Raw genomic sequence first — 27,616 nt, forward strand, 5'->3', positions numbered from 1 at the left:
CTTCCAAGGTCAATATCACCGCACCTAGTCCAGTGAGTTTTGGTGTTCAATCTTAGAATGGAGCTTTTATGGCTTGGTAAGCCCGGGAGCTGCCCAGAGTTTCCCTCTTTAATCTAGACTTTGCTTCCCAACAGAGTCGTGGTTTCTACCCTAATTACCACCAAACTGTGACCTTGATTCATTCGGCAGGAATCTGAATCCAAACACAAACTGGCTAGTCTGCCTGGCTTATCGTTATCAGCCTAGCGGGCTGCTAGGTTGAGATTCTAGCCCTAGCAATGACTTTCTAACACTTGAAAATATTTAAGACCCGTGATTCCGGATCCTCATTTGAAGGACCAGCAGAGAAGGCACCATGCATGGTAGTGTAACATGATGACTTCTTTTTGGTGACAGTGTCCTAATGCTTATTACGAGTGTCTTGCCTATTACCTGGTACACAATAGTTTTAGCTAACCATCCGATCCTTGGTCTATTCATTGAGAGATAACTGAGTCTTTGCCTTTCAAAGTGAACTGCCCCTTTCTCGTTCAAGTTATCCGTCGCTTTAAGTTACCGATAGATTGTGGTTCTCCTCTCCAATTAACTTAAGAGTCTTCAACTCTTTTCTTGGTCCTTTATTTCTGTTCTTATTCAAGAGTCCCTGCCTCTTGTACATCCCCGGACGGCTTGCTAGATACTCCACGAATTTGGATATTGATAGAGATCCACGTTAGCTTTTTAGTGACGCTGGAAAGCTAGGGCTCGTGATCTGAGATCCCGCATGCTACACTGTGGGACCAGAGTCTGGAAAGCACGCGCGGGACACGTGCTCAGCGGAGCCCGCGGTCTCTCCGCAGGCAACATCACGTGTGGCCCCGATGAGTTCACGTGCTCCAGCGGCCGCTGCGTCTCCAGGAATTTCGTGTGCAACGGCCAGGACGACTGCAGCGACGGCAGCGACGAGCTGGACTGCGCGCCCCCGACGTGCGGCGCCCACGAGTTCCAGTGCAGCACGTCCTCGTGCATCCCCCTCAGCTGGGTGTGTGACGACGACGCCGACTGCTCCGACCAGTCCGACGAGTCCCTGGAGCAGTGCGGCCGCCAGCCGCGGATGCACACCAAGTGCCCCGCCAGCGAGACCCAGTGCGGCTCGGGCGAGTGCATCCACAAGAAGTGGCGGTGTGACGGGGACCCCGACTGCAAAGACGGCAGCGACGAGGTCAACTGTCGTACGTAGCCCTCTTATCAGTAGGGCCTAGTCCCTCCTCCCCCTCCCCCTCCATGCCGCGGCTGGGACGGTTTGGCTGACCATCCCGTGGTCTTGCCTCCCCCCGCCCTGCAGCTTCGCGAACCTGCCGCCCTGACCAGTTTGAGTGTGAGGACGGAAGCTGCATCCACGGCAGCAGGCAGTGCAATGGTATCCGAGACTGCGTGGACGGCTCTGATGAAGTCAACTGCAAAAACGGTAAGGGTCTCGCGTCCTGGGGGTGAGTCGCAGGATTGCTCTGAGCGGCCCCACCATGGAATCTCACTTTTGTGTTTCTCTCTGTAGTCAATCAGTGCTTGGGCCCTGGCAAGTTCAAGTGCAGAAGCGGGGAATGCATAGATATCGGTAAAGTATGTAACCAGGAGCAGGACTGCAGGGACTGGAGTGACGAGCCCCTCAAAGAATGTCGTAAGTGGACCCCGGCGGCCTGAGTACAGGGTGGGGAAGGTCAATGACCTGGCCCACAGTTAATGATGCCACACAGACCCGTACAGTGCCTGCTTGAGCCACTTGTGGTGAACCGACTTCAGTTGTTGGGCTCCAGAGTGGCATTTTTATGCCTTAGAAGTCGAAGCAGTGACAAACTGGTACACAGTCTTACCTCCTTATAAATGACAGATCAACAATGGGGCAATTGACTAATTATACTTAGCCAACTAGTAACTTGCCAAGGAGATGGGTTTTCTATCCCCCCGAAACCCTCCGAGATGCATACCTTGAAGACAGATTAGATCTGAGGAGGAAAATCTTGCGTTGGGCCCGACTAACCAGATACCTTATCACAAAAAGCCCCAAGGTTGAATATTCATCAGGGCAGACACCAATTTGGAGTAAGGTGCTGAGTAACTCTAGTCCCTTTTTATTTCAGATGTCAACGAATGCCTGGTTAATAACGGTGGCTGTTCTCACATCTGCAAGGACCTTGTTATAGGGTACGCGTGTGACTGTGCAGCTGGGTTTGAACTGATAGATAAGAAAATCTGTGGAGGTGAGTCAGGGAGGGAGCCTGAGCCCTGGCCGGGGTCGGGGGGGTGGCGGTGGGGGGGGGGGGGGCTTGGAAAAGACTGTGTATCTCTGTATCATCTAGGCACAGCAAGACTGATTCTAATTTCCCTCCTAGACATTGACGAATGCCAAAACCCGGGAATCTGCAGCCAAATTTGTATCAACCTAAAAGGCGGTTACAAGTGTGAATGTAGTCGAGGATATCAGATGGATCTTGCCACTGGCGTGTGCAAGGCAGTAGGTAAATGGACTTGGGTTCGTGTTGCTCTGGTACCTTAGGAGCAAGTGCTTACGAAAGCTACAGCCAGTGACTCCAAGAGTCAACTCAATATGGAATTAAAACAGTGCAGCTCTTCCTTGACTTACGATGACGTCACAATCCAATAAACCCGTTGTAGGCTGAAAATATCCTAAGTCGAAAATGCATTTAAGGGGCGCCTGGGTGGCGCAGTCGGTTAAGCGTCCAACTTCAGCCAGGTCACGATCTCGCGGTCCGTGAGTTCGAGCCCCGCGTCAGGCTCTGGGCTGATGGCTCGGAGCCTGGAGCCTGTTTCCGACTCTGTGTCTCCCTCTCTCTGCCCCTCCCCCGTTCATGCTCTGTCTCTCTCTGTCCCAAAAATAAATAAACATTGAAAAAAAAAAAATAAAAAATAAATAAAAAAAAAAAAAAACGAAAATGCATTTAACATACCTAACCTGCCAAGTCACGTGGCTTCGCCAAGCCCACCGTAAATGTGCTCAGAACGCTTACATTAGCTTATTGTTAGGCAACATCATCTAACACAAAGCCTGTATTATCATCAAGTGTCGAGTAGCTCCTGTCACGTATTGAGTACTGTACTCAAAGTGAGAAGCAGAATGGTTTTATGGGTACAGATGGGCATTGGTGGATCAGTTGGTCACTCGTGTAATCGCGGGGCTGACCCCGAGCTCCTGCGCAGTATCATGAGAAAACATCCCAAGAGAGGTTGGTAGCACCTATCCCTGGCCCCGAGAAAAGATCCAAACTCTGAATTCAAAGTGTGGTTTCTACAGAATGCAAACCCCTTTTGTACCATCGTAAGGTTAAAAAGTCCCAAGTTGGGGACTATCTGTACTTGGGAACCATGCTACTGACTCACAATGCAGTATCATAGGTTAAACAGACTATCGTTTCCCCAGACACCTGCCTTAGTCAGTTTCTTTTGCGTCCGACACCATGAATACCTCCCAGGTTTGCTTACTCTCTGCTTCCCAGACTTGAGCGCAATCACAGTAAGTAACTTACCCATCAGCCACCCTGCCATTGAGTGCTGTGACCCAGGATGACCGTTTTCGATGGTGGGAAGTACTTGCAGTCCCAGGGAACACGGAGTGCAGCAAGAATATTCCTCAGGTGTTTAGCATTGCCCTTACTTTACAAGTGCTCCTCCTCCAGGAGGAGCTGACTCAGAAGGACCTTGCCTTCTTACAGCAAAACCAAATAAACCTGACTCCTCTCTCGCAGGCAAAGAACCAAGTCTGATCTTCACTAATCGAAGAGACATCCGGAAGATTGGCTTGGAGAGGAAAGAATACATCCAACTAGTTGAACAGCTAAGAAACACAGTGGCTCTGGATGTGGATATCGCTGCTCAGAAGCTGTTCTGGGCTGATCTAAGCCAAAAGGCCATCTTCAGGTAACTTCAGTTCTGTGCATGGTGTCTCGACATCAAGTCCTTGTCACTTGGTCTTTGGGAAGGTTTGGAGGAATTTGTAGCTCCAATCTGGTATCTAATGAGCTGGGACTCTTAAATCTGAACCCTGATTGATTCTCCAACTATTATATGACTATCAGTTCCTCCTTAGAAACTAAATCATCTGTCAAGTACAAGGTGGCTATAGCTATAGGATTGTCACAAAGCACATCTTAACTTTTCCTATTTTCACCCCTTTGTCTCTGACAAGCGTTCATAGCTGCTATAAGCTAGAAATGGTAGTGACAGCTTTTTCTTAACCGCAACTATGGAAACGCAGACGATGGTTCCTGAAACAAATAGCTTCACTTAGAAATGGGTCATTCTTGCATATCGAATACGTAACAGCAACTAAATAATGGACAGTATTGTGTAGGACCAGTAAGAAGGATAGTGAAATAATCTGAGTGGTGAGCTGTGGTGTTACTAGAGTTTCTTCTGAACAAAGCTGTTGACCATTTTGTAAACAGAAAGTCCATTCTCCAGGCTCTGATGGTGTCAAACTCTTAAATTTCTTGTGACCTATTCTGTTTCAGTGCCTCAATTGATGACAAGGTTGGTAGACATGTTAAAATGATCGACAATGTCTATAATCCTGCAGCCATTGCTGTTGATTGGGTGTACAAGACCATCTACTGGACGGATGCGGCTTCTAAGACTATTTCAGTAGCTACCCTAGATGGAGCCAAGAGGAAGTTCCTGTTTAACTCTGACTTGCGGGAGCCTGCCTCCATAGCTGTGGACCCACTGTCTGGGTTTGTAGTCTGCTTTTCATCTTACAGCCTTTTGGATGCTATCTGTGTATGCCAGGAGCTATCCCCGTGGCTGAAATAGTACTGAAATCCCAAGACTTATCAGCTCTCCACAACAGACGAGGTGGGGCACGTTCAGGGTGGTGTGGCCGTAGACTCAGCTCCCCACAACAAACAATTATCCAGTTCAAGATGTCGGCGATGCCATGGTGGACTGTACCACAGGCCCTCCCTGGCTGTATGACCGCTGCTGGACATGAATGAAACAACAGGTCTGCTGTGACATGCACCGAAAGCTGTACCTGAGCCCTTGTGGCCACCCACCTTCTTTCCGAGTGATTTTTAATTTTTGTCTGAATTCTTTGTTACGTTAGCTCCCAATGAGCAAACCCAAGTACCAGCACGAGTCGGGGGATTGTGGTAACCACAATACCTCAAAGCTTTCATCTACATGTCCAAGTTGTCTGAGAGTCCGGGGGAAATAAATGGACCTGTCTAGCAACACTTCACAGAGACATCTCCCTAAATTGCCACTAAATAATATAGGGAAGCAGCTGGGGAAGTTGACTGAGCCTGTAGTACCCACTGTTGACCCCCATGAATCCTCACTAGAACATAATCAGCCAGCCCCTACCCTAAAACTTAGCATGTATTTGTTTTTGGGTCCTCTGAAAGAATTGGCCTTTTGGAAAAGAAAGACCTAACCTGTGGCTTGGGGTTGAAATATAAGTGCCACACTTATATAGATGAATATAGTCCATAATGAGCTTGTAGATTTCTCAGTGTTCACTTTTGTTTCCCCAGAACATAATTTAGACCCTGAATTGTCACTGATCGTCTCTCGAGTTTCCTATTCATTCTTTAAATGTGTGTCGCAAACTACGAGTTTGTGCCTTCCACACCGCTGAGGCTTATCTCATTTAACTCTTGCCAGCTTTGTTTACTGGTCAGACTGGGGAGAACCCGCTAAAATAGAAAAAGCGGGCATGAATGGATTTGATAGACGGCCTCTGGTGACAGTGGACATCCAATGGCCTAATGGAATTACCCTTGGTACGTATGTTCTTCCTTCCTTGACCGCCAATTCTGCAGTTTTCGCTTCTCTCTACAGTTTATTCTGCACTATGGCAGACACTTCTCTATGGTTCCCTTCGTAGCAGGACTTTTGGAAGAGAGTAACTGAGCAATTCAAGTGGGACAGTGGACTTAGCAAATTACTTGCTGCACCACCGCTAGCTTTTATGTCCATTTGGACCCAACAGGTGACAGGAATTCAGGGAAGCCTGAACTTGGGCCTTGGAAACTCTCATCCTGTAGGGGCAGAACAACACGCTAGCTTAATACTTCTATATAATGTAACATTTCTCAAGGCAGCTCCCCGGAGAACCTCAGGCACTCCCTTAGTCTCCCAGAATGAGTATGTGTACAGATTCTGCCAGCTGCTTCACAAGGTTTGTGGGACCCCCTTATGAAACTGGGCTGGAGAAGGAACCCATGAGTGTAGAATGTTGGACTTTTTGGATATTTTCAATGGAAGCCAGAGCCGTGACAGCTTATCATGCCTTGACAATTCTTTTCTTCCCCAGACCTTATAAAGAGCCGTCTCTATTGGCTTGACTCCAAGCTGCACATGTTGTCCAGCGTGGACTTGAATGGCCAAGATCGTAGGATTGTCCTCAAGTCTCTGGAGTTCCTAGCTCATCCTCTCGCACTAACGATATTTGAGGTGAGATGTGTGCCTCGTGTCTAAGTGTGTACCTCTGAGTTACTGTAGCGTCCTGGGGGAGAAAGAACAGGCACGCGGGAAGAGGGGGTTGGACACTTACAACATGGGACAAATTCTATGCTGATTTCTTACGGCACTTTAAGAAACCTCAACTTGCATCTTTTATAGTCTGGGACATCCAGTGTCCCAGACCAGTGTTCAATAAATTTGGTCCATTAAATTGCAAGTAAATGATGATGACTTCAGATAATGACTTGTGTTAATCCCAGGTACACATGCTCGTTTGGGTGTTCTGTTTTAGGATCGTGTCTACTGGATCGATGGGGAAAATGAAGCAGTCTATGGGGCCAATAAATTCACTGGATCAGAGCTGGCCACTCTCGTTAACAACCTTAATGATGCCCAAGACATCATTGTCTATCACGAACTTGTACAGCCATCAGGTAATGTGGATGAGCACGGCCCGGCAAGGCCACTGTAAGGACAGCAGCATGACGTAGTACCTGCTTGGGTAGCGGTAACTCTTTAGCAACTCAACTTGGTCTACAATGGAAAATTTCCCTTCCTTCCCCTCACTTCAAACACTTCAAAGCTGATGTTTTTTTTAAAACTTCTGACTTCCTCGAGAGCTGTAGAACTTCAACTCATGTGTTCCCTTCCAACCCTCAGCGTTCAGTCTTTTATTTCAGGCTTTCCATAACTTTTGGCCGTCAATCTCTTACACTAAGATGATTGTACTGTCATCAAAAGTAGCTTTATTCCAGAAGCTTTCTCTGCCTCCCCATCATGACACATCTTCTATGTAGATCCTCAACCACATCTGTTCATACTATCTCCTGCTCAAAATACTTGACTGGTTCTATGTAACAGAAAGCCTTAAACCTCCCTGTAGCTGGGCTCCTTCCACTTTGTGGGAGCAAGGCAAAGCAAAGACAAAGGAGAACATGCTAATCTCCTTCCCTTGAGTCTTCACTATAAGCTTTGGACCAGTAGTGGGTACCTCCTTCCCCTGCCTGCTCCCTCACCACCCACCTGTTCAAGGCATAATCCTTATGGGACTTCCAACAAGTTTCTTTGGATCTGTGGTATCCTTAGAGCATGCTTCCTGTACCCTTATATTTTTTCTTCACTGTACTGGTTGAGCTCCAAGGCTTGACAGATAGACAAGTTTCATCTCCTTGGGGACAAGGGCTCATGTCTTCAGCATCTAGAACAGGGCTCCATGTATAGTAGGCACCAGAATACCTGTTTTAAAGGACTTTTATTTCTCAATAGGTAAAAATTGGTGTGAAGAAGACATGGAGAACGGAGGATGTGAATACCTGTGCCTGCCAGCACCACAAATTAACGATCACTCTCCAAAGTACACCTGTTCCTGTCCCAATGGGTACAATCTAGAGGAAAACGGCCGGGAGTGCCACAGTAAGGCTTTTTCCTTTACAATCACCAACGGGATGCAACAGTAGGCAACAGAATAAGACACTAGCCATAAAATCAGCCTGGGTTTTTAAAGAATTCTGTTCTGATTTTTGGAATAGATTTGGGAATGTATCTGCTACTTGCACGCCAGGGTTTCATGTCTGTACTTCAGAACTGACTTCTAACTCACGTCAGCATCAGGCGAGTCTGTAGCTGACTCAAGAGTGATTGCGACTATACTGATTTGTACCAGTGAGGCCCGTAACAGCACTGAGCTAGCCAACTTGCAGATAACTAAACCGAGTCTTAATATTTTCCTCCCAAGGGGCCATCATTACAGGAACCCTTACGGCCACAGTGGGCGATGCCATCTCCTACTCACATTTAAACTTGACTTTCATCTTTTGTCCTTAGCTTTTCATTGCGTGGCAAATTAAAGTCACTTCTTGTGAGCCAGGAATTCGCAGTGTGAGGCTTTTATTAGCTTACTAAGGAGTCCCTGCAGAGATTAGGTCAGTTTACTAAGAAAGTCATTGCAAGGCAATCTGACAGTAAGAATAGTACGTTTGCTAATCTGGTTTTGAGAGCGTTTCTTGTAACTTCCAGGACGGTGCTGACAGGGGTAAGTGTGGCTGTGCATCTTCTTGAATTGTCAAATTCCAAATGCTGACTGTTCCGTCCCAAGTCTTACGTGTCTTTGGTTTTGCATGAAGACTTTCTTTCAGCCTTGGCTGTGCAACTTTAGCTCAGCAGTGATTTGTCTGTCTCCCGTGGCGTTAAGTAACCATTCTCATGATTTATCTGGACGAAACAGCTAGCCACTCTGGAACCTTGGCATTAACCAGGTTCTTGGTCTTTGTAATTCAGGTACTGCAACTACTGTGACTTACAGAGAGACAAAGAGTTTCAACACAATAGAAAGTTCGCCAACTAGTGGACTAGCTCCTGGAGGTACTGGGCCAGTACTGCCAACTGTGAATCTCAACTAACAGCCACACTCCCTGTATTTATTGCTTATGTAATTAATGCAGCCTGTAACTACTCATTCTGCCCCTGATTGGTAACATGCATTTGAACTCCAAAGACTTAGAGCCTGCAATTCTTAGCCTGTTCTGACTTATTAAGATTTCTATTAGCAAACTGTTAGTGAAATAGCTGTTCTAGCACGTGCCTCTCAAATACTTATAGACCAGTTGCTCCTGGTATACACAGCAGTAGATACTAAACATCAGTAACGAGCACCGGGTATGAGGTGCTCCGCCAGACGCATACATTTCTAAGTCTGAATTCAGGTCCATCTAAACCGATTCCTTTTATTCTCCTGTAGGGATCAATGTGACCACAGCGGTAACGGAGGTCACTGTTCCTCCGAAAGGCACTTCTGCCGCCTGGGCCATCCTTCCTCTCTGTAAGTACAATCCCTATGTATCTGGGTCTGATGAATTTGTTCACCACCCACCAGATGGACATTTCTCATCCATCTAGAGACCCCTCTCCCATGGTCACAGTACTCGTGACATTGACCACATTCACTCTGTCCCCAGCATGGCACACGGAGTCCATACCTTTCTCTTCAATGGTATACTTAGCACAGTGACTCGCAGTGGTAAATTCTCAGCTATTCCATGAATGGTGCTGATTGCTCTCTCCTCCACAGTTGTTAGTCTGGCTCTTCCCCTTTCAAAACCCGTCCCTTTAGGTAAAGAACACAGGTCTATTCCCCTCTGTGAAATGTATATGATGCGTCACACAGGGGTGACATACAGATACTTTATTGCCTTCCTGAGGAGTTGGAGGACTTGTACAGGGTAAATTAAAAATGGTTAAGAATCATTAAACTCCGGGGAAAGAACTTCTAGAGCAATTTTTGGGCATGAGGATTCTAAAGCACTGGGCTAAAAGGGTCACTTTATCCTCAAATACTGGATTCCAAGCCTAGCTAACACGCCTGGGGGAACACTTGGAAAGCCCTCCAGAAACTTGTGCAATTTTAATTCACTTGGCCCGGGAAGGGGCCCAGGACTCCACACTCGCCCACATGGCTGTGTGGAGCTTAGCACCAGTCCACGGAGTGACACTTAACCGCTGGTCTGAACTTGTCTCAAGCTCCTGACCCATTTATCTTCCAAGATTTAGCCATGCCAACTTCCTAAAACCTAAAATTTGTATTCATGTCACCTATCACCGATCCCTGAACATGACCCTTTTTTTTGGACGTTTTGAGACTAGAGGCTGCCTAGTCACCTTCTCACTTTTTTCAGTGCTCTTGGCAATGGCAGCGGTGGGTGGCTATTTGATGTGGCGGAATTGGCAGCACAAGAACATGAAAAGCATGAACTTTGACAATCCTGTGTACTTGAAGACTACCGAAGAGGACTTGTCAATAGACATTGGCAGACACAGTGCTTCTGTTGGACACACGTACCCAGCAGTAAGTCAGCTTTGTGTCTTCATACACCATGGCTTGCTGTAGGACTTTCTGGAAAGGAGACGGCTGACTCAAGCTATGGCTGCTTGGGCTGGAAAGAGCCATTGGGATCAGAGAGCCACCAAATACATCTACCACCCAGAGAGTAGACAGTCTAGCCTGTTAGAACACATGCCAGTCAGTTGCTAAGCATCTGCCCCATATAGAGCAAGTAAGTCGATCTAAGGTCATCACTGTACTATTGGAGATATTTCTTGGTTATGGAAAACATATGTACCAACTTATATGAACCAAGTGGCTCCTATTTGAACTGTTAAGGCCGCTGTCTACTGGACACTTAAAAATTAGCACGTCCTATATAGGGGAGTTGGCTTAAAGTCAGTCTATTAAGCGAGATTCGTTTAGCCACCAATACCAAATGCTTGGAAGTGGCCTATCCCACCTACTATAGCTAGCTTCCTTTCAGCAGTAGAGTCAGCTGCTTGTTCTTCAGTTGAAATGCAACTGGAGTATTTGGCCTTCACTTAGGGAAGAGTGTGAACCAAACAAGTACTCAGCACTCCCTCTCTCAAGCTCTTGGGCAAAACAAAGAATGGTGGTCAATTGATGGCACACATGTGTCTTTTCCCTATTCTACTTAGGATCATTAAGTAGAATGGCAGCATCAGTTCCACTGTTTTCTCTGTCTACCAAGTAGATACCAATGGATTCAAGTTAAAATGCATCCAGGACACAACTCAATACTTTTTTGAGATCTGACTTCCTTGGATGCCCCTTTGGTCTCTGAAAGACCAGCCCAAAAGCAAGGTCCATTTCAGAGACTGGAGTTACTACCAGTGAGTGACCACCAAGCTCATTCTGTACTCTTTCTCTTCCACAGATATCAGTTGTAAGCACAGATGATGATCTAGCTTGACTTCTGAGACGAGTCTTGACCTTTGAGGTCTAGACCAATACCCTCCCCCCACTTCGGAATGGTAACCGAGCCAACACCTGAAGTCTTTCTTCCTCCAGTCTGGAAGAACATCAAGATATCTTTACATGGATCAAGCTTGTCTACTTGACCGTTTTTATATGACTTTTGTAAATATCCCTGCCCACATTCTACTTCAGCTTTGGATGTGGTTACCAAGTATCTAACCCTTGAACTTCTAGACAGTATTGCCACATCTGGCCAAATATGCACTTTCCCTAGAAAGCCATATTCCAGCAATGACACTTGTGCTATAGTGTAGACCACCTGTACATACATTGTATAGGCCATCTGTAAATATCCCAGAAAACAATCACTATTCTTAAGCACTTTGAAAATATTTCTATGTAAATTATTGTAAACTTTTTCAACGGTTGGGACAATGGCAATAGGATAAAACGGGTTACTAAGATGAAATTGCCAAAAAATTTGTAAACTAATTTTGTACGTATGAATGAAACCTTGGACCTCAGTGGAGGCTTGCAAAGACTGAGTGTTCAAACTACTGTACATTTTTTTTTCAAGTGCTAAAACAATTAAACCAAGCAGCTTACCCACAGTTTGTGCCTATTCATCTAGGATAAACTTCTATAAACAGCCTGAGTAGAATCAAGCATTCTAATGAACTATAGGAGCTACGTGATACAGACCTTGATGTTGCATAACTAAGCCTGTAATTTGGCTACTTTCTCTTACAACCAAGTACCAAGAGAACAAGGTACCACTTAATATTTGTTCCCCAATTATTTATTTTGTAAAAGAAGCTGACTTAGCCTATACCTAGAATTCCTCTTGTTCAGGGGAAAGTTCCTTTTCTCATTCATTTGTTCCCTGATCTAGAAACCTGTGCTAAGATTTCTGCCAATTCTGCTTCTTCATGCTTAAGTCTCTGTTTTCCGTGTCCTATCATTATATGTAGCTCCAGGATGAGTGCTTCTTGTCCTTGAGCTAAGTATGTTCTGCTTTTATACGTGTACACAGTCTTCCATGAAGAGGGCTGGAGAGGTAACATTCAGTGCCATTCTTGAACTCTAAGGTAGTGGTTCTCAGTGGGGTTAACATCTCCATCCTCTGAGAACTTGTTAAAAATGCAAATTCTCAGGTCCCTTCCCAGACCTGCCGAATGAGAAACTCTGGGGGTGGGGTCCAGGAATATGTTTCCGCAAGCCCTTCAGGTGATTCTGATGTAAGCTAACATTTGAAAAACCACTGTTCCAATGTGACTTCATGGATAACCTGCAGTACCTTCTAATTTTTCAATCTGGCTGGCATGGATTCCTTCTATGGAAAATGTCTGACATTTTTAGTATGAAGGGCAGATAAGGAATTTGGGTAGAAGAAAAAGTAGCACGGGGCTTTAATAAGTTTTCCATCAGGTTGGCCATTGCCTCGTTTCTCTCAAGTCTCAGGGTGTGGGCAAGCAAGGGAAGATAGGAGGCGTGAATTCCTGGGAAGATGCTCTAATTCCAAAATGAGGTGCGGAGTCTGCTGCAGAAGGCAGGATTCCTTTTGGGATTAAATGACCAATGCGGGAGCAAGAGGATGAAGAGGTATTTTGAGATAAGTGGATGACAGATCGGTGGGTGACTCCCATTCCACTTGCACGTGGAATATAAGTAAGGCAGTTGACACCTCGGTTGTGGCTTAGGCAGAGATCAACAATCCAAGATGAAGTTGCTTCTGCCATATTGTTTAATAGATAGCTGTTGTGATTTTGGTCAGATGGATCAAGGTGAAAGGCATGGGCTTTTGTTGGGGGGTGTGCAATTCCGGAATATAGAAGGAAGAGGCTGTAGCCGTGAAGGCAGGATTCTTCAACTGTCCACCTGTTACTTCCTCTTCAAATAGTCACTACACTAAACAGGATGTGGCCTGCCGACATAGGGTATCTGAAGTGCCCATGTGATAAGTAGGTTAGCATTCATCATATCTGAACTCTGAAGGCCCTTTGGTTGCCTGGTACTTTGACCCTATGCTACAAAACCCACTGATTTATTTTTTTTTAATTGGAGCAACACAAAGTTCCCTCCTGGGAAGCTTGAAGATACCAGTGTTTTCCCCCATTATGAGGACTGTGTAGTGCTCATCAACTTTAAGGCCCAAAGCCATAGTTTTTAAGAATAAAATCAAGCATTATTCTCCATCATCTCCTCTTACATTCCAGTCCCACCTGTATTCTTTTAGGTTCAAGGTCCCAGTCTCCAACCTTCTAAGAGTCTCCAACCTCCATCTTTTACCTTGCCCTACCCCCTGTAAGTATCCAAGGACAGAAACTCTAACTCAAGTGCTGAAGATACGAAGTAACTACGTATTAAGAATAGTTAATATGGCTGGTCAATTCAGCATGTAATGGCACTTTATGAAGAACTAGAGCCTTGGGCTTCAGTATCCAAGTAAGAACTATAAGAATCCTACATGAAACATATTGGCCTAAGTTTGCTATGTCCACAGAGTTTACTAGACAAGGCGAGAATTAGTTAAGAGGTAAAATATGAAACTTATCAAACAATGAAGGAAGATGCTTGGAATCAAGTGAGTCGTACACAGTCACTGAAAGTGGGTCCTCCGGAGACTTCAGGACTTGCTGCAAAGACTGGTAAACAATGAGTAAATACATTTGTGGCCCCTGGTAAAGAAATCCAGCCGCATCCCTGAGTCCAAATTTTTAAGTGGCCTTTGCAAGCTGTCTGTTTGGCAAGCAAGTACCCCCAGTTGTTCAAACAACCCCCTTAAGACATTCTTACAGCTATTTTAAAGCCATGGCATCATCTTCAAGCCTCCAGTGTTCTATTCTTGATGAACGCAAGGCAAAAAAAAAAAAAAAAAAAAAAAAGAGAGAGAGACTTCGACTCTGGCACTTACTTCTGTTCCTTGTATCTTTGGAAGTCAGATAGCCCTTCTCAAAAAATGAGAAGACGGGCTTTAAATAGCAAAACTATAGGGCATTGAAAAGGACTAACTCTTCAGTTTAATGCTTAGAAATGGGAGACCTCACTGAAGTATACCTTTTAACTCTTCTCACCCCCCAAAGCAAAAGATGCTGGTGGAATGTTCCATCTCATTAGTCTAACTAGAGGAATTTTCTAAAATTCTTACCTAGTGAAGAGGTTTATTCTTTTGAACCCAAATGGAAGCTAGAATCCCTGATTTTAGTGGGCGGGAAACTTGCAAATGGCTTATTCACTTTTGCTGTGATAACTTAGGTTCGAGAATTTAGAACACAACCTGCTCATCCTGATCATGGAGTTTGAGCTCCACGGTTTCACAATTAAGCAACCAGCCTGACTCTTTCGAAAAACTGGAAATTATATGATCAATGTTTCAGCCACATCATGGACCTAAACTGTGGAGGTTCAGGAATATGTAGAAGTAGAAATAGTCTCCAAAGATACCTTGTTTCCAAATATAGGAGACATGAATCTCAAGATTCTACAATGGCATTATGGGGACTTACTTCTCTCAAGTCAAGCATGGAACTTTTCCAAGTCAAAACGGTTTCATGTGAGGGGGAGTAAGCCTTCTATGTACATCATCCTTGTCTGCTTTCACAGATCAGAAGCTGAACACCAGTTAGCAGCGAGGTCCTATGCATGAACCTTGGGGGGGTCTGCAGATAAGCTATTAAAGAACAGATGACAGGAGTGTCTCATCTCTACTGTGTCCCCCAAATCCGTTGAGCACTTCTGAGCCTGGCTAATTCAAGAAACAGGAACCAAGGGGGACCACCGACTGACAGTCTCCCTGTAAACCTACTAGCAATGATCTCAGAAGGAAGCCTATGATAGGCTGTAGGTGGGTCGTGGGCTGTGCAGGGGAGCAGAGCATCCAGAGTTTGCTTCTTCACTTTGCTTAAGGAGAAAGTCACAGATTGGCAGCAAGGAGGTTCCCAAGCACTGACTGTGGTGTTGGTCTTGATGTGGTCGTTTGGGCAAGCTGCTAAGCCCTTCTTGAGGTGGACGTGGTGCGGACTGTGTTGCTGTGCCATGGTTAAGTGAGAGTCCACAGAAGGGCTCAGCACAGTGCCTGGCACGTAGCAGGTGTAAGGCGAGCGTTCCCACTGGAGATTGCTCTCGATGCTATGCCTCCATTTATTCGTTGTGGCACCATCTCAAAAGTGCTAAGTGACTTTACCGGTGAGAGTGACAGTAACTTGACTCATTACTGAGCCTAACATGCATGAGACCTTGTCCCAACTGTTTCCCGCGACACTTGTCTGATGAGATCGAGGTGGGAAATTCAGGTGGTGGTATCACCTTTATACAGTTACAAAGTCTTCAAGGCTTACGTGATTTGAATCCTAGAAACGGAGCTGGTGTATCTCTGCCTCGACCTTTTGGCTTTACTGCCTGGGACATGGAAACGAGTTTTTGGTGGCCTGCACAGTGTTTGGATGGCAGCTCACACACTTTGAATCTCCCTTCACTTCTTACCGTATGCTTAAGAATATGCTAGATCGATGCTGGCATGTATTCTATGTGATCTTTATGTATTTTATGTGATTTTATGGGACCTGGGTAGGTCAATGTCTGCATGTTATAGATGGGAAAACTGGGGCCACTGATAACAGCAGATTCCAAACTCTACATGCTTACTGCCATTCCCCTCTCAGAAAAGGAGGCAGAGCTGTGTCAAGGTTAAGATGGATGTCACTCCACACGGTTGCGGAGTCCCCTTCACTACCGATGTTAGGGGTCCTTGAGCAGTTTCCTAGGTGTCTCAGATGCCCTTCATGGCTGGCATCCAATATGGGGGCATGCTGGATGTAGAAAACTAGCGGTCCCTCAGGTCAGCACAGAAGAATATTGTCAGTTACATGCTGTGAGCCAAGATGCCAAAAGTCCCAGCGTTATTTTCCTTGGCCGTCTATATCAAGTAGCAGCAGGTTACTGGATTGCAACGTGAGAGGTAAAGATTCTCTGAAGGAAGCGCTGGGCATGCAACATCGCTCCTGTGTAGACAGATACTGGAGCCAACAAGCTGTACTACCCCCTGTCACACACTGTAAGGTTCTCCTAAGGAAAGACACGCCCAAGCAGAGAGGAAGGACAATAACTTGGGTCAACTCAACTGACTGATGGGTCTTAGGTATTCTGGAATCCACCCCTCACACCTGGGTTTTTCTCAGTTTATACACACGCACTGGGGGAAAGAATTCTTTGGGGGAAAAAATAAAATGACTGGCTTTGAAAAAACGGTCTTGCCCCTTCTAAAATGTCACTCGATACCAAAATGCGATTTAAGAGCATGTAATGCCTCAGGAGTCCAGAGCGTATGACGACGTTCTAACGCTCAGGATCCTCAACTCCTAGAGTCTCATGTTGGGAACACATCCAGTCCTGCTGACCTGTAGATAAACATCTTTCTTTTATTAATAAACTGTACATGTAACTTAAATAAAAGTTTATTTTTTGAAATAACTGTCGTAAGCCTTTCCTTTTTTCCTACAGAACTTAAACAAAAAAAAAGCTTTTCCTCACGTCTTTCTCCTTTTTTGCAACTCAAACACTGAAGACGGCTCAGTCACCCCTTTCTGGAAAACGTCCTCAAAGGATGGAAGATGTCACCTTCATTGCCACACTTAGAAGTACAGTTAGTGTCTCACCAGAAGAAGCAAAAGCCTCACCCTCTCCAACTCCCCCTTCCCACTCCTCCCATGAAAGAAATGAAAATCAAAGCTACTCTTACCAGGGAATATTAGGCCTCCCTGTGCGTGACTGAACAGATGCTTTGTGGCCTAAAGGAGGAAGCCCCCTGGGGTGGCAGGACAAGACTGGTCTTGAGAGACAAGTAAAATCATTTTGATACCTTACCCCCATCATCTCCTAAGTGGTTTGTGTTGAAACTCACCTAGGATTCTCCTGTGGTTTCCTTATCTCTTTTCTTCCCCCTTCCTGTATGTTCATCTGTTTTGTTTCTTAAATTCCACCACAAGAGACTCTTAAAGATAGAGAACAGGGATGCCTGGGTCGCTCAGTTCATTGAGCATCCGACTTTAGCTCAGGTCATGATCTCATCGTTCCTGAGTTTGAGTCCCGCATCAGGCCCTCTGCTGTGAGCACAGAGACCACTTTGGGTCCTCTGTCTCCCTTTCTCTCTGCCTCCCTCTCTCTCTGTCTCTCACTCTCTCTCTCAAAAATAAATTAACATTAAAAAAAAGAGAACCAACTGAGGGCTGATGGAGGGAAGTGGGTAGGAGATGGTATAGATGGGGGAAGGATAGTAAGGAGGGCACTGTTGGGATGAGCACTGGGTGTTGCATGCAATCACAGAATTCTACTCCTGAAACCAGTATTGCCCTGTGTGTTAACTAAAATTCGAATTAGAAAAGTAAAAGAAATTCACATATGACAAACCTAAATGCTTACAAGTCTTAGAGATATTCCATCTGAAATTTTTCTAAGCAGTAAGCCCCTGTTGAAATCCTACTGTGTGCTAAACCTTGATATTGGCTCAAGGAATCAGAAACAGTAGTGGGGGGGGGGGGGAGAAAAGTAAGTTGAGGGAAAAAGAAATTGCTCCCCCCACCGAAAAAATCTTTAAAAGCTCCAGAGTAAGTCCTTAATGAATAAAAGGATTCACTTAATCAGTGAAAGGTTGAGTGAATACCAGCTGTGCAGTGAGAAGGAAGCAGTGAGTTTGGACCTTTCTTCCACTACTTAATTTGCTACACCCGCAGGTAAACTGCTTGCCATCCAAGCCCTGGCCTCCCATGGAAGTAACACCCACTCGTGTTGGCTTCTCATAAGAGAAGCAACCGATATCAAGTGCTTCACTCAAATAACTAATGTTTTCCTCTCTCATGCCAAAAAGCCAGCGTTCATTTTAAAAAGAAAGTAAATCAGGGGCACCAGAGTGGCTCAGCTGGTTAAGCAGCCGACTCTCGATTTTGGCTCGGGTCATGATCTCGTGGTCATGAGTTGGAGCCCTGCATCAGGCTCTGTGCTCACAGCTCAGAGCCAGCTTCAGATCCCTTTTCTCCTTTTTTCTGCCCCTCCCCCACTCGCTCAGCCATGCTCTCTCTCTCAAAAATCAATACACATTAAAAAAATAAAAAGAACAGAAGTTAAAATGTTTCACTTGTGCCCTCTTGGAGATCTGATTGTGGTCTGCACGTTCACATTCAATCCCATTTGCGAGGGTGTCCCCTTGAAATGCTAGCATTTGGCAGTCGGTTTTTACCCCCAAGAGAGAAAGATGAATCCTCCTGCCTCTGGAGGCTTTGCGGAAAGTCTTGTGTGCACGGCCCTCTGCTGATTAGAGGGCACAGGCTACTGGTTCAATTATACAGAGAGGTCTGTTTCATCAGTGGGAAGGGACAATGCGAAACTCTGCACTGCTCCAGAAGGTCAAGTTAGCATGCTCTTTCGATCCATCAGGCTCCATCATGTGATGGGCCCATAATCTAGGACATGTCGGAGAATGCTAAATTTGGGTTCTGAACATTTAACTAAAGCTGTAGTCTCTCCTTTGGAGACATTTTTGCCTACCTGTTGATTGAAGACAGACCAGATTTTACACCCATGGTTGCTTATGTTTTCTTACATTCACCCGTTTACATGTGAATTTTGCTCAGGATGAGGACTTTTAAAGCCAAAAGCCCATTTGCCTTTTGGGCCGACCCAAAAGAATAGCCCTGTGATTTCCCGAGGAGGGCTTATCAACACTGGACGATGGTTTTAGGTATAACTAGTTACCAACTGGCCTCTGGGGGGCCTACAGTGACGGTTACTAAAGTATCATAGATGGTTTTATATTTCATATGTCCTAGTATGAATGTGCATTATGGGTTAATGCAAAACATTCTTGGATTTTTAATGAAACTGAGGAAGGATGTATGTGGACCAACCCTTCAGAAGGTGCATATGTATGTGCACATACACACACACACACACACACACACACACACACACTCCCCACATTCTCTGTCCTCGCTTCACTCATTTGGTCAACACCTCCCATGTACCAGGCTTTGTTCTGGCTTCTGGGGAACTAGTGACAGGCCCAAGCCCCAAACGTCCCGGGGCTCATTTTGGCTGGGAGTCAGGCACAGGACAGACATTTAATATGCCAGATAGTGATAAGAGCTACAAAGGAAAACCAAACAGAGTAAGGGACCGAGAATGACAGAATGTGCTGTTTTAGGTACAGTGGTCAAGGAAGCCCTCCAAGGAAGTGACCTGAGCAGAGATGCTGGACCAGGAGGTATGGGAATGAGCCACTGAGGACACAGCAGAGGTGGGAGGTCCTGAGGCAGGAACCTGCCTGATCCTTGTATGACAAAGCAAGGCAGCCACATAGCTGGAAGTGGCCATGGTAGAGAGGGAGGAGAGAAAAGCAAAGACCTAGTGGTGTAGATTTCAAGGGCTATGACTGGGATTTAAGACTTCTGGGGGGTGGGTAGGTGGCTCAGTCGGTTAAGTGTCCGACTTCGGCTCAGGTCATGATCTCACGGTTCGTGAGTACAAGCCCCATGTCGGGCTCTGTGCTGACAGCTTGGAGCCTGGAGCCTGCTTCGTATTCTGTGTCTCCCTCCTTGGTCTCCCTCTCTCTCTGCTCCTCTCCTGCTTGTGCTCGGTCTCTCAAAAATAAATGTTAAAAAATTTTTAGAAGTGTTTTTTTTTAGAGCAAGCAAAAGAGAGACAGAGAAAGTGAGCAGGGGAGAGGGGCAGCAGAGAGAAAGAGAGAGAGAGAGAGAGAGAGAGAGAGAGAATCCCAAGCAAGCTCCACACTCAGTGCAGAGCTCTTATATGGGGCTCAATCTCACAACCCTGGGATCATGATCTGAGCCCAAATCAAGAGTCTGACACTTAGCCAATTGAGTCTCAGGCTCAGGCACCCCAGAATTTAGCATTTTAAGTGACGGGACACGTTAGAGGGTTTGGGGGCAGGAGAGTGACTTCCCATCTTAAAGGGATCACGTTGACTGATCTGCTGACATAGATTGCAGGGACATAATGGCAAAAACAGGGAAATCAATTAGCAGGCTACAGCAGGAAGGCACGTAGAAGGCCATGGCTTGGGCTGGACTGGTGGGGGTGCGAGAAAGCTCTACTCCTCATCTGGCCTGCAGGGATGTGCACAGGCTTTCTCCCGGAGTGGCCAACCTGTCATGACAGGTGGTCCCTCCTTCAGGAGAACCTAGCTGGTTCCTAGCTCAGCTGTGCTATCTGCACGGTATCAGTTCGGCTGCCCCCCGACTGGGCAGGGGTGACAGGCACCATCCCTGCATCAGTGGACAAACTCAACAAGGCTGCATGGAAGCTGGGAAGCAAGCCTGAATCGAGAAGAAAAGAGCCTGGAGCGTAATTCCCAATTCACCCAAGTACAAGGGTTTCACCTGTTCAAAGGGAGTTCTTTCCTACCTTCAAGGTAGAGCCCTCCCCGGGGTCACAGCTTGGCAGGGTCATTCTGATACGGAGCTCTGTGCAGGCTCTTAAGTAATGTCCTCTAGAGGCAGGTTTTCTGCAGGCAGCACCATTGACATCTATGTAATGGCTTTAGACGGGATCGAGCAGTTTCCATCTATTCAACTGCTGTCTATTTTCCATATTAACTGCCTATCCTTAGAGGCACTGGAAAATTCTCCAAACCACTTTCCCTAAGAAACTTCAGGGTCCTGGGTCAAAAGACACCCTAAGGTCACGGAGGCTGGTACTTGTCTGACACAGTTGGTACCAGGCCCCAGGCGGAGAAGAAGAAAAGGTCTATCTCAAGTGACCCAGCAAGGAGACCCCCATCCACCAGACAGCACCCTAAGTCACCCACAGCGTAATGTTCGCTCTCGTAAGAAGGCTAGAAACTCAGCAACAGCCTGTGAACCTTGAGCATAAAAAACAAAAGAGAACACTGTTTTGGAAAATCAAAAGCATCCTAGGATCCTGGTTTTCTCCTTTATGTAGGAAGAAGGTCAGGCTCTGAAGGGCACCCGTGCATGTCACCGAGTAGAAGCCAAATATTAACAAACAGTTCTGAGACCAAAAAAGCAGCCTCTTCTCAGACGTCAGCCCCAGTACCTGCTTCCACTCAGAAAAGAAAACCAAACTTCTTTATCTCAGGATCTGGGATCCTCCCACAAGGAGGCGGCTGAGCATAGAGCTCTTCTCCTCGTTTCTCCCTCCCGGCAGCGGGCACTGTGTTCCAGGCCCCTGCGAACGGTCTCCATTAGGGGGCAGATAAGATTTCAAGGGGCCTAATTTATAGTGCCAATTTGCCTACAGTGGCACACCAGTGAGTTCTCTCAGAAATCCAGGGAAGTTGGGCTGGGAAAAGGTTGCTTTCAACCCAAACTGACGGTAGCTCCTTTTGTCCTGGGAGAGGGCTGGCAACATCCTGGGGAAGTGAAATTTCTATATTGCGAATAGAAGAAGAAAACCTTTGGATTCACCAAGAGAGTCCCCAGCTGAGGGTGGGGGACCCCCCCCCTCCCCTCTCTAAAGATGGCTGAATGGCGCTGTACCCCGAGAGGGCTTGGACCAGGGGTGGGGAAGGGATGGGAAGGACCAAGGCGGTACACCGTGGACATTGAGGCTCAAGGTGGCGGGCCACAGGAACACGTCACCTACAACTGTGGACAGGTCACATTCTCTGTGCCCCCAACCCAACGCTCTCATGTCTCCTGCCCTCTGGTCAAGTTTATGGCACCGTGACGGCTGGTGTGACTGGCTTTTGATGAAAGTCCTAGAAAGGAGCCCAGGCCTGGGTCTGGGCTGACACGGCAGAACAAGGAAGGGACTTTCAGAACAATCCAGTAACTCAAATGAACTTAGGAGTTGTGAGAGCTCAGATCCACGGAGTATAAAGCTTCCAGAAGTCTCTGGTGAAGAAAGTGGACTTTCCACACGATGGAGAATGGAAGTTCCAGCCCACACTATCTGGTGCTTAGGGGGCAGAGTGACTCCATCTGATGTCACGAATTATTAACTTTATAAGGTGAGATCAGGTGGCTTTTTGGATGCTGTACTGCTTGCAACCCCCCATTAAACACCACCCCTCCCCCAAACTCACACACAGGGTTGCTTCATACACAAAACTGTCCCTTTTCTCATGCTCTTTTCTCTGCTCTCAGTGTCTTCTTGTCTTTATCACTTGGCTCTTACTCTCCAAGATTTTGTTCAGGTATCACCTCCTCCAGGAAGGCTTCCCTGTTGCCCCAGTTTGAGTCACAGCTCTCGTGCCTAACCAGCATTCTATAATAACACGCACACCATTAGACTGAGATTGCCTATTTTTACATGTGGCTTCCTGAGTGAAATACAACTGCTTTAAGAATGGAGCATTGGTGGGGCGCCTGGGTGGCTCAGTGGGTTGAGCGTCCGACTTCAGCTCAGGTTATTATCTCATGGTCTGTGAGTTCGAGTCCCGCTTCGGGCTCTGTGCTGACAGCTTGGAGCCTGGAGCCTGCTTCGGATTCTGTGTCTCCCTCTCTGCCCTATCCCTATTCACTCTGTCTCTCTCTGTGTTAAAAATAAATAAAACATTTTAAAAAATTAAAAAAAAAAAAAGAACGGAGCATTGGTAAACTTTGTAGCCCCTCCCACAGCACATATACCGCAAAGTTAAGCACTTTTTAAGTGCCCCAATACTATTTGTTAAGCTACATTGGTCCCACGAATACAAGCAATATTTTGTTAGCAAGCATACCAAAGTTTAGGCCATCAGTTGCACCTTTTCTCTCACAAGAAGTTCCCTTAAGAAATCATTTATCTATGGGAATGAAATCCCATACCCCACACAAATTGGAGGTCCTTCTGTGAACACACGTTCAGGGAGCACAAAGCTCCTTGGCACACATATCATTGTAGCAAACCTTCCGTCCTTGAGGGTAGACTTAATATTTTGGAACAGGAAAAATCACTCCGTGTTCCGTCAGGGAACACGATAACTTAACACGCCAGTTAAGAGCATTTGGAGACCCTCCATGGCGGTCCCAACAAGAAAACCTTACAGAACACCCTTAGAGCCAAAGGCGCCATCTTTGAAACGAACGCACAAGCGGCCATGGGAATTACGCTAAATGCGGTTAACACTCACCTCAGTTTCTATATCCCGCGGAGACCACTGAAAACCTACCCCGATACTTGAAAATCACACCGGTTACTTCATTTTTGTCTTCAGACTTGATTTGCCAACTAAATACCTTATACAACATGGCTACGAAAATTCTTGATCCACAAGCCTCCGCGTGCTCTAGGACAGGAATTTAAAAGATCCGCTCTCCCATCTTTATTTTGCCACTCACCCGCCTTTTAATCCCAGTAAATTCTCTTTCATCTCCAGGCCTTGATGTCTTCATCTGCAAAATGAGTTAATGATAAAATCTGACTCAGTGATCAGAGTGCTGAAAGTTGACATTCTTCAATCTGTGATTTTTTATGTGTATTTGTTTGTTGGGTGGGGGGGGCAAGTGTGAGCAGGGGAGGGGCAGAGAAAGAGGAACGAAGAGAATCTCAAGCAGGCTCCACACTGTCAGTGCAGAGCCTGAAGCAGGGCTCGAACTCACAGACTATGAAATCATGACCTGAGCTGAAATCAAGAAGAGTCTGATGCTTGACTGACTGAGCCACCCAGGTCCCCCTGCCCCTGTAAACAACTACTCCATACACAGTAGCGTTCTGGGTACTCTGAAAAAACACACAGAAAATAGAGACACAGTCCCTCTTTCTTACACATGCAGTTAAGTAACAAGACAAAGAAAGCCATGTTTAATGGGCGCCAGATCAATATGGCAGGCAGACAACATGCTCTCAGGGAGCTCAAGAAATGGAAAAATCTTTGGGGACTGCATTGGTAGCAGAAAGAAGGAACTATGTCTATGCCCATCAGAGTAATGGTTCTTCAAGAAACACACTCCTCTTTAAAAGTATAACCGAACAGGGGTGCCTGGGTGGCTCAGTCAGTTGGGCATGTGACTCCTGATTTCAGTTCAGGTCATGATCTCACAGTTTGCGAGTTCAAACCCCGCGTGGGGCTCCGCACTGATGGTGCAGGGCCTGCTGGAGATTCTCTGTCTCCTTCTCTCTCTGCCCCTCCCCCACCTGTTCTCTCCCTCAAAATAAATAAACTTTTAAAAAAGTGTCTACCAAAACCAAAAACTACTCCCAGAAAGAAACATACATACGCACAAATTTTTATTTTTCATTTCAGGGAGTCCTGTACCTCCTAGTGCCTATGTATGGATTTTAAAAATGCCCTCACCCCAAGTTAGGAATTTCTAATGTATACATTTAAGTAAACTCGCATTTTCTATGACTATCTCCTTTTTCCCTAAGATTCTATTCATCAGGTCTCTGAAACATCATCCAAACAGTGTATTAAATGGACCGAAACACTATCTTACTTACCAGCAAAACACAATGGTTCTTTCTCTATGGAAATGTAACGTGTGGGAATTTCTTTCTAAAATGTTCAAATCCAGGGGAGTAATACTGGCTTGCCCTGTGTCATGACGTACCAGGTATGTGTGTTTTGAGTCCCGCAAGCTGGTAAGCTCTTAATCACCATATCCGTATTTTCATTCCGGAGAAGCAAGGTGCCATAAAGGGAAAAAGCACAGAAGCCAGACTTCAGAGGTTTGAATTCCAATCTTTGCTTTGCCACTTATCTCCTTTATAATCCCAGGAAATTCTCTTCATCTCCAACCCTCCATTGCTGCAACTGTAAAATAAGTCAATGAAAAAATCTGACTTAGTCCCTTCCACATACATGTTCTAAGGACCAGATGGGATAACAGATGTGTACTACCCGCATGTGAGTTTGTTCCCCACCCCCCACCCCACCCCCCCAGGGCTGTTTGGAAGAAAAGTCATTTTCCTTGCGCACAATTTGCAGGTTGACTTCCCAGAAAGAGAGTTTATGGAAGTTTGACATCACGGATGTGTAGTTTACAATGAAAATCACTGTGCAGGATTTTCTGTTTAAAGCGACACCACCCATGTTGACAATGCTAAGTCACTCACACGGATGCCAAGTGAAAGCCGTTCCCCAATCCACCGAATTTTCCATTGATGTCACCTGTGCCTCCCTCCCAATGGCACATTATATTAGGAAGGTGGGTGCCAGCTTTTCTAATATGTAGGCATCGTTTGAGTTGCAGGGCAGAAAAGTGCTTCAAGCTATTCACATACAACTGATAGGTGGGGACAGATGTTCCCTCGTGTGCTGAAAAGAGCTGGTAGAATACAATGGTTTCAGTCTTCAATTCATTCACGTTGTCAGTTTTGCAGTTTTAGTTACTAAGCTCTTTGGCTGGCACTGGCCTGGCCTCACCTATCCCGAGCACTGATGCAATACAATGAAACTCTCCGAGTGTGGCTGCTGCCATCAGATGATCAAATTGCAGTATTGTTCTTCACTACTCGTCAACAGGGCAGAAGGGGATTTGGAGGCTATCATGCCCAGAACAGGTGGCTGGACTTGTTCAAAACAACAAAGGTCCAGTGTTGGGGGAAAGTGGCAAAGTCCCTAAGATTTGTGTTTCTTTTCTGACTCTCTCAACCTGTAAGGGAAATCTGAAATAATCCCTTTCCTAAAACAAATAACAAACAAACAAAAAAAACCAGTCACTTAAAAACGCTGCCATCTGACTGTGGTCTTGGCAGTTCATGAAGCAAGTGTCCAACCAGGCTGGATTTATTTAGCTGAACGACAAACCCTGGCCACCAAGGGGCATTTTTAAGTGACAATGGCTGGAGCCCCCTCATTGCCCCTCCATCAAGAAAAAGCATCTTCCAGCCGATTTTCTGTTTTCAGCAAATGGAGTCCCCTTTCTTTCTGTGTGGAGAATTTCCTACAGCCTGTGAAAGAGTGAGCCGAGCTTTATCATGCAGGAATTTGGGAAGTAATAATATAATGTTGCTCCTAGTACTTAGAGCTGCCAGCCTCTTTCCTGCCCAAGGCTGTCAGATTCAACTTCCCCAAACACACTTTGTGGACCTCATCTTCTTACCATTGGAGCCTGTGAAGGTTTCAGAGCAAAGGCCAAGCTCTTGAGTCTGTCATTCAAGGCCTTCCGAGTGGCTTTACTAGTGAATTCTACCCAACACTTATGAAAGAAAGAATACCATTCTACCCAATCTCTTCCAGAAAGCTGAAAAAGAGAGGATCTTTCCTAACTCATCCCAAGGGACTCTGATACCAAAATAAGACGAGGACATTACAAGAAAACAGATTAATATCCCTGATGAACATCAGTGTAAAAATTCTTAACAAAATGTTGGCCAGTCAAACCCAACAACACATAAAAAGGATAATACATCATGGTTACATGGGGTTCACTGTAAAATGCAGGGCTGGTTTAACATTTAAAAATAAATCAATGTAATTTATAACATTAGTAGATTAAAAGAAGAAAAACTCTATGATTGTCCTAATAGATACAGAAGTAGAACTTGACAAAATGTATCTACTCCTGATAAAAACTTTCAGCAAACTAGAAAAAGAACTTCCTCAACCTCACAAAGAGCATTTTCCAAATGCTTAGAGCTAATAACACACTTAATAATGACAGACTGAATGCTTTCCTCCTAAATCAGGAACAAGACAATTTCTCTCACCCTCTCTATTCACCATTGTATTGGAGAGTCTAGACAGTGCAATAAGGCATGAAAAGAAAATGAATAAAATGCATCCATACTAGAAAGAAAAAAGTAAACTTTCTTTGTTGACAGACAACATGATAATCTGTATAGAAAATCCTATGAAATTTTCCCATAAAAAACCCACTAACATTAACAAGTGTATTTACCAAGTTGCAGGATACAATTGCAATATAAAAATATTGTCTTTCTATATTTAACAGCAACAATTGGAAATTGAAATTTAAAATAACAGTACTTTTTAGATCATTAAAAATATCAAATACTTAGGGATAAATCTGAAATATGTGAAGATCTAAACCAAGAATATAGGGGCGCCTGGGTGGATCAGTTGGTTAAGCGCCCAACTTCAGCTTGGGTCATGATCTCATGGTTTGTGAGTTTGAGCCTCATGTCAGACTCTATGCTGACACCTCAGAGCCTGGAGCCTGCTTCAGATTCTGTGTCTCCCTCTCTCTCTGCCACCCCCCCACACTGTCTCTCAAAAAAAAAAAAACAACACTAAAAAAAAACACAAAAATAAAATCTATCTTGATAAATGTCACATGTGTACTTAGACTGTATTCTGCTCTTATCAGGTGGAGTGTTCAATTTATGTCAGATCAAATTGGTTGATAGTGTTGTTCAAATTTTCCACATCCTTGCAGATTTTCTGTCTTATCAATGATTGAGAGAAAAATGTATTGAAATCTCTAATTACAAGTGTATACTTCTCTTTTGCTTCTTGTATTTCTATCAGTTTTGGCTCATGTATTT

General features: G+C 45.4%; 1 protein-coding gene and 1 long non-coding RNA gene across 4 annotated transcripts in view; one reads left to right on the forward strand and one right to left on the reverse strand.

The window, feature by feature from the left end:
* The window catches only part of VLDLR (very low density lipoprotein receptor), a 31,130-nt gene extending 19,304 nt beyond the window's left edge, over nucleotides 1–11,826 (forward strand). Inside the window, exons 6-20 of one of the 2 annotated variants that reach the window (XM_047829496.1) lie at nucleotides 840–1,211; nucleotides 1,325–1,447; nucleotides 1,535–1,657; nucleotides 2,118–2,237; nucleotides 2,370–2,495; nucleotides 3,741–3,912; nucleotides 4,506–4,724; nucleotides 5,656–5,774; nucleotides 6,308–6,447; nucleotides 6,749–6,890; nucleotides 7,723–7,869; nucleotides 8,734–8,817; nucleotides 9,194–9,274; nucleotides 10,128–10,297; nucleotides 11,175–11,826. In XM_047829496.1, the coding sequence (XP_047685452.1) occupies nucleotides 840–1,211; nucleotides 1,325–1,447; nucleotides 1,535–1,657; nucleotides 2,118–2,237; nucleotides 2,370–2,495; nucleotides 3,741–3,912; nucleotides 4,506–4,724; nucleotides 5,656–5,774; nucleotides 6,308–6,447; nucleotides 6,749–6,890; nucleotides 7,723–7,869; nucleotides 8,734–8,817; nucleotides 9,194–9,274; nucleotides 10,128–10,297; nucleotides 11,175–11,210 (2,174 nt within the window). In that variant the 3' untranslated portion in view covers nucleotides 11,211–11,826. The remainder of the gene's footprint in view (nucleotides 1–839; nucleotides 1,212–1,324; nucleotides 1,448–1,534; nucleotides 1,658–2,117; nucleotides 2,238–2,369; nucleotides 2,496–3,740; nucleotides 3,913–4,505; nucleotides 4,725–5,655; nucleotides 5,775–6,307; nucleotides 6,448–6,748; nucleotides 6,891–7,722; nucleotides 7,870–8,733; nucleotides 8,818–9,193; nucleotides 9,275–10,127; nucleotides 10,298–11,174) is intronic. The other variant, XM_047829497.1, reaches the window with a different exon arrangement.
* Nucleotides 1–27,616, reverse strand: part of LOC125150124 (uncharacterized) — a 191,388-nt gene that overhangs the window by 59,490 nt on the left and 104,282 nt on the right. For both annotated transcript variants that reach the window (XR_007146240.1, XR_007146239.1), the window contains exons 3-4: nucleotides 24,718–24,920; nucleotides 23,506–23,559 (exon numbers count right to left, since the gene is read on the reverse strand). This is a non-coding gene — a long non-coding RNA (uncharacterized LOC125150124). The remainder of the gene's footprint in view (nucleotides 1–23,505; nucleotides 23,560–24,717; nucleotides 24,921–27,616) is intronic.

Source organism: Prionailurus viverrinus, chromosome D4 (genome assembly GCF_022837055.1).
Source record: "Prionailurus viverrinus isolate Anna chromosome D4, UM_Priviv_1.0, whole genome shotgun sequence".
Taxonomy (NCBI): Eukaryota; Metazoa; Chordata; class Mammalia; order Carnivora; family Felidae; genus Prionailurus; species Prionailurus viverrinus.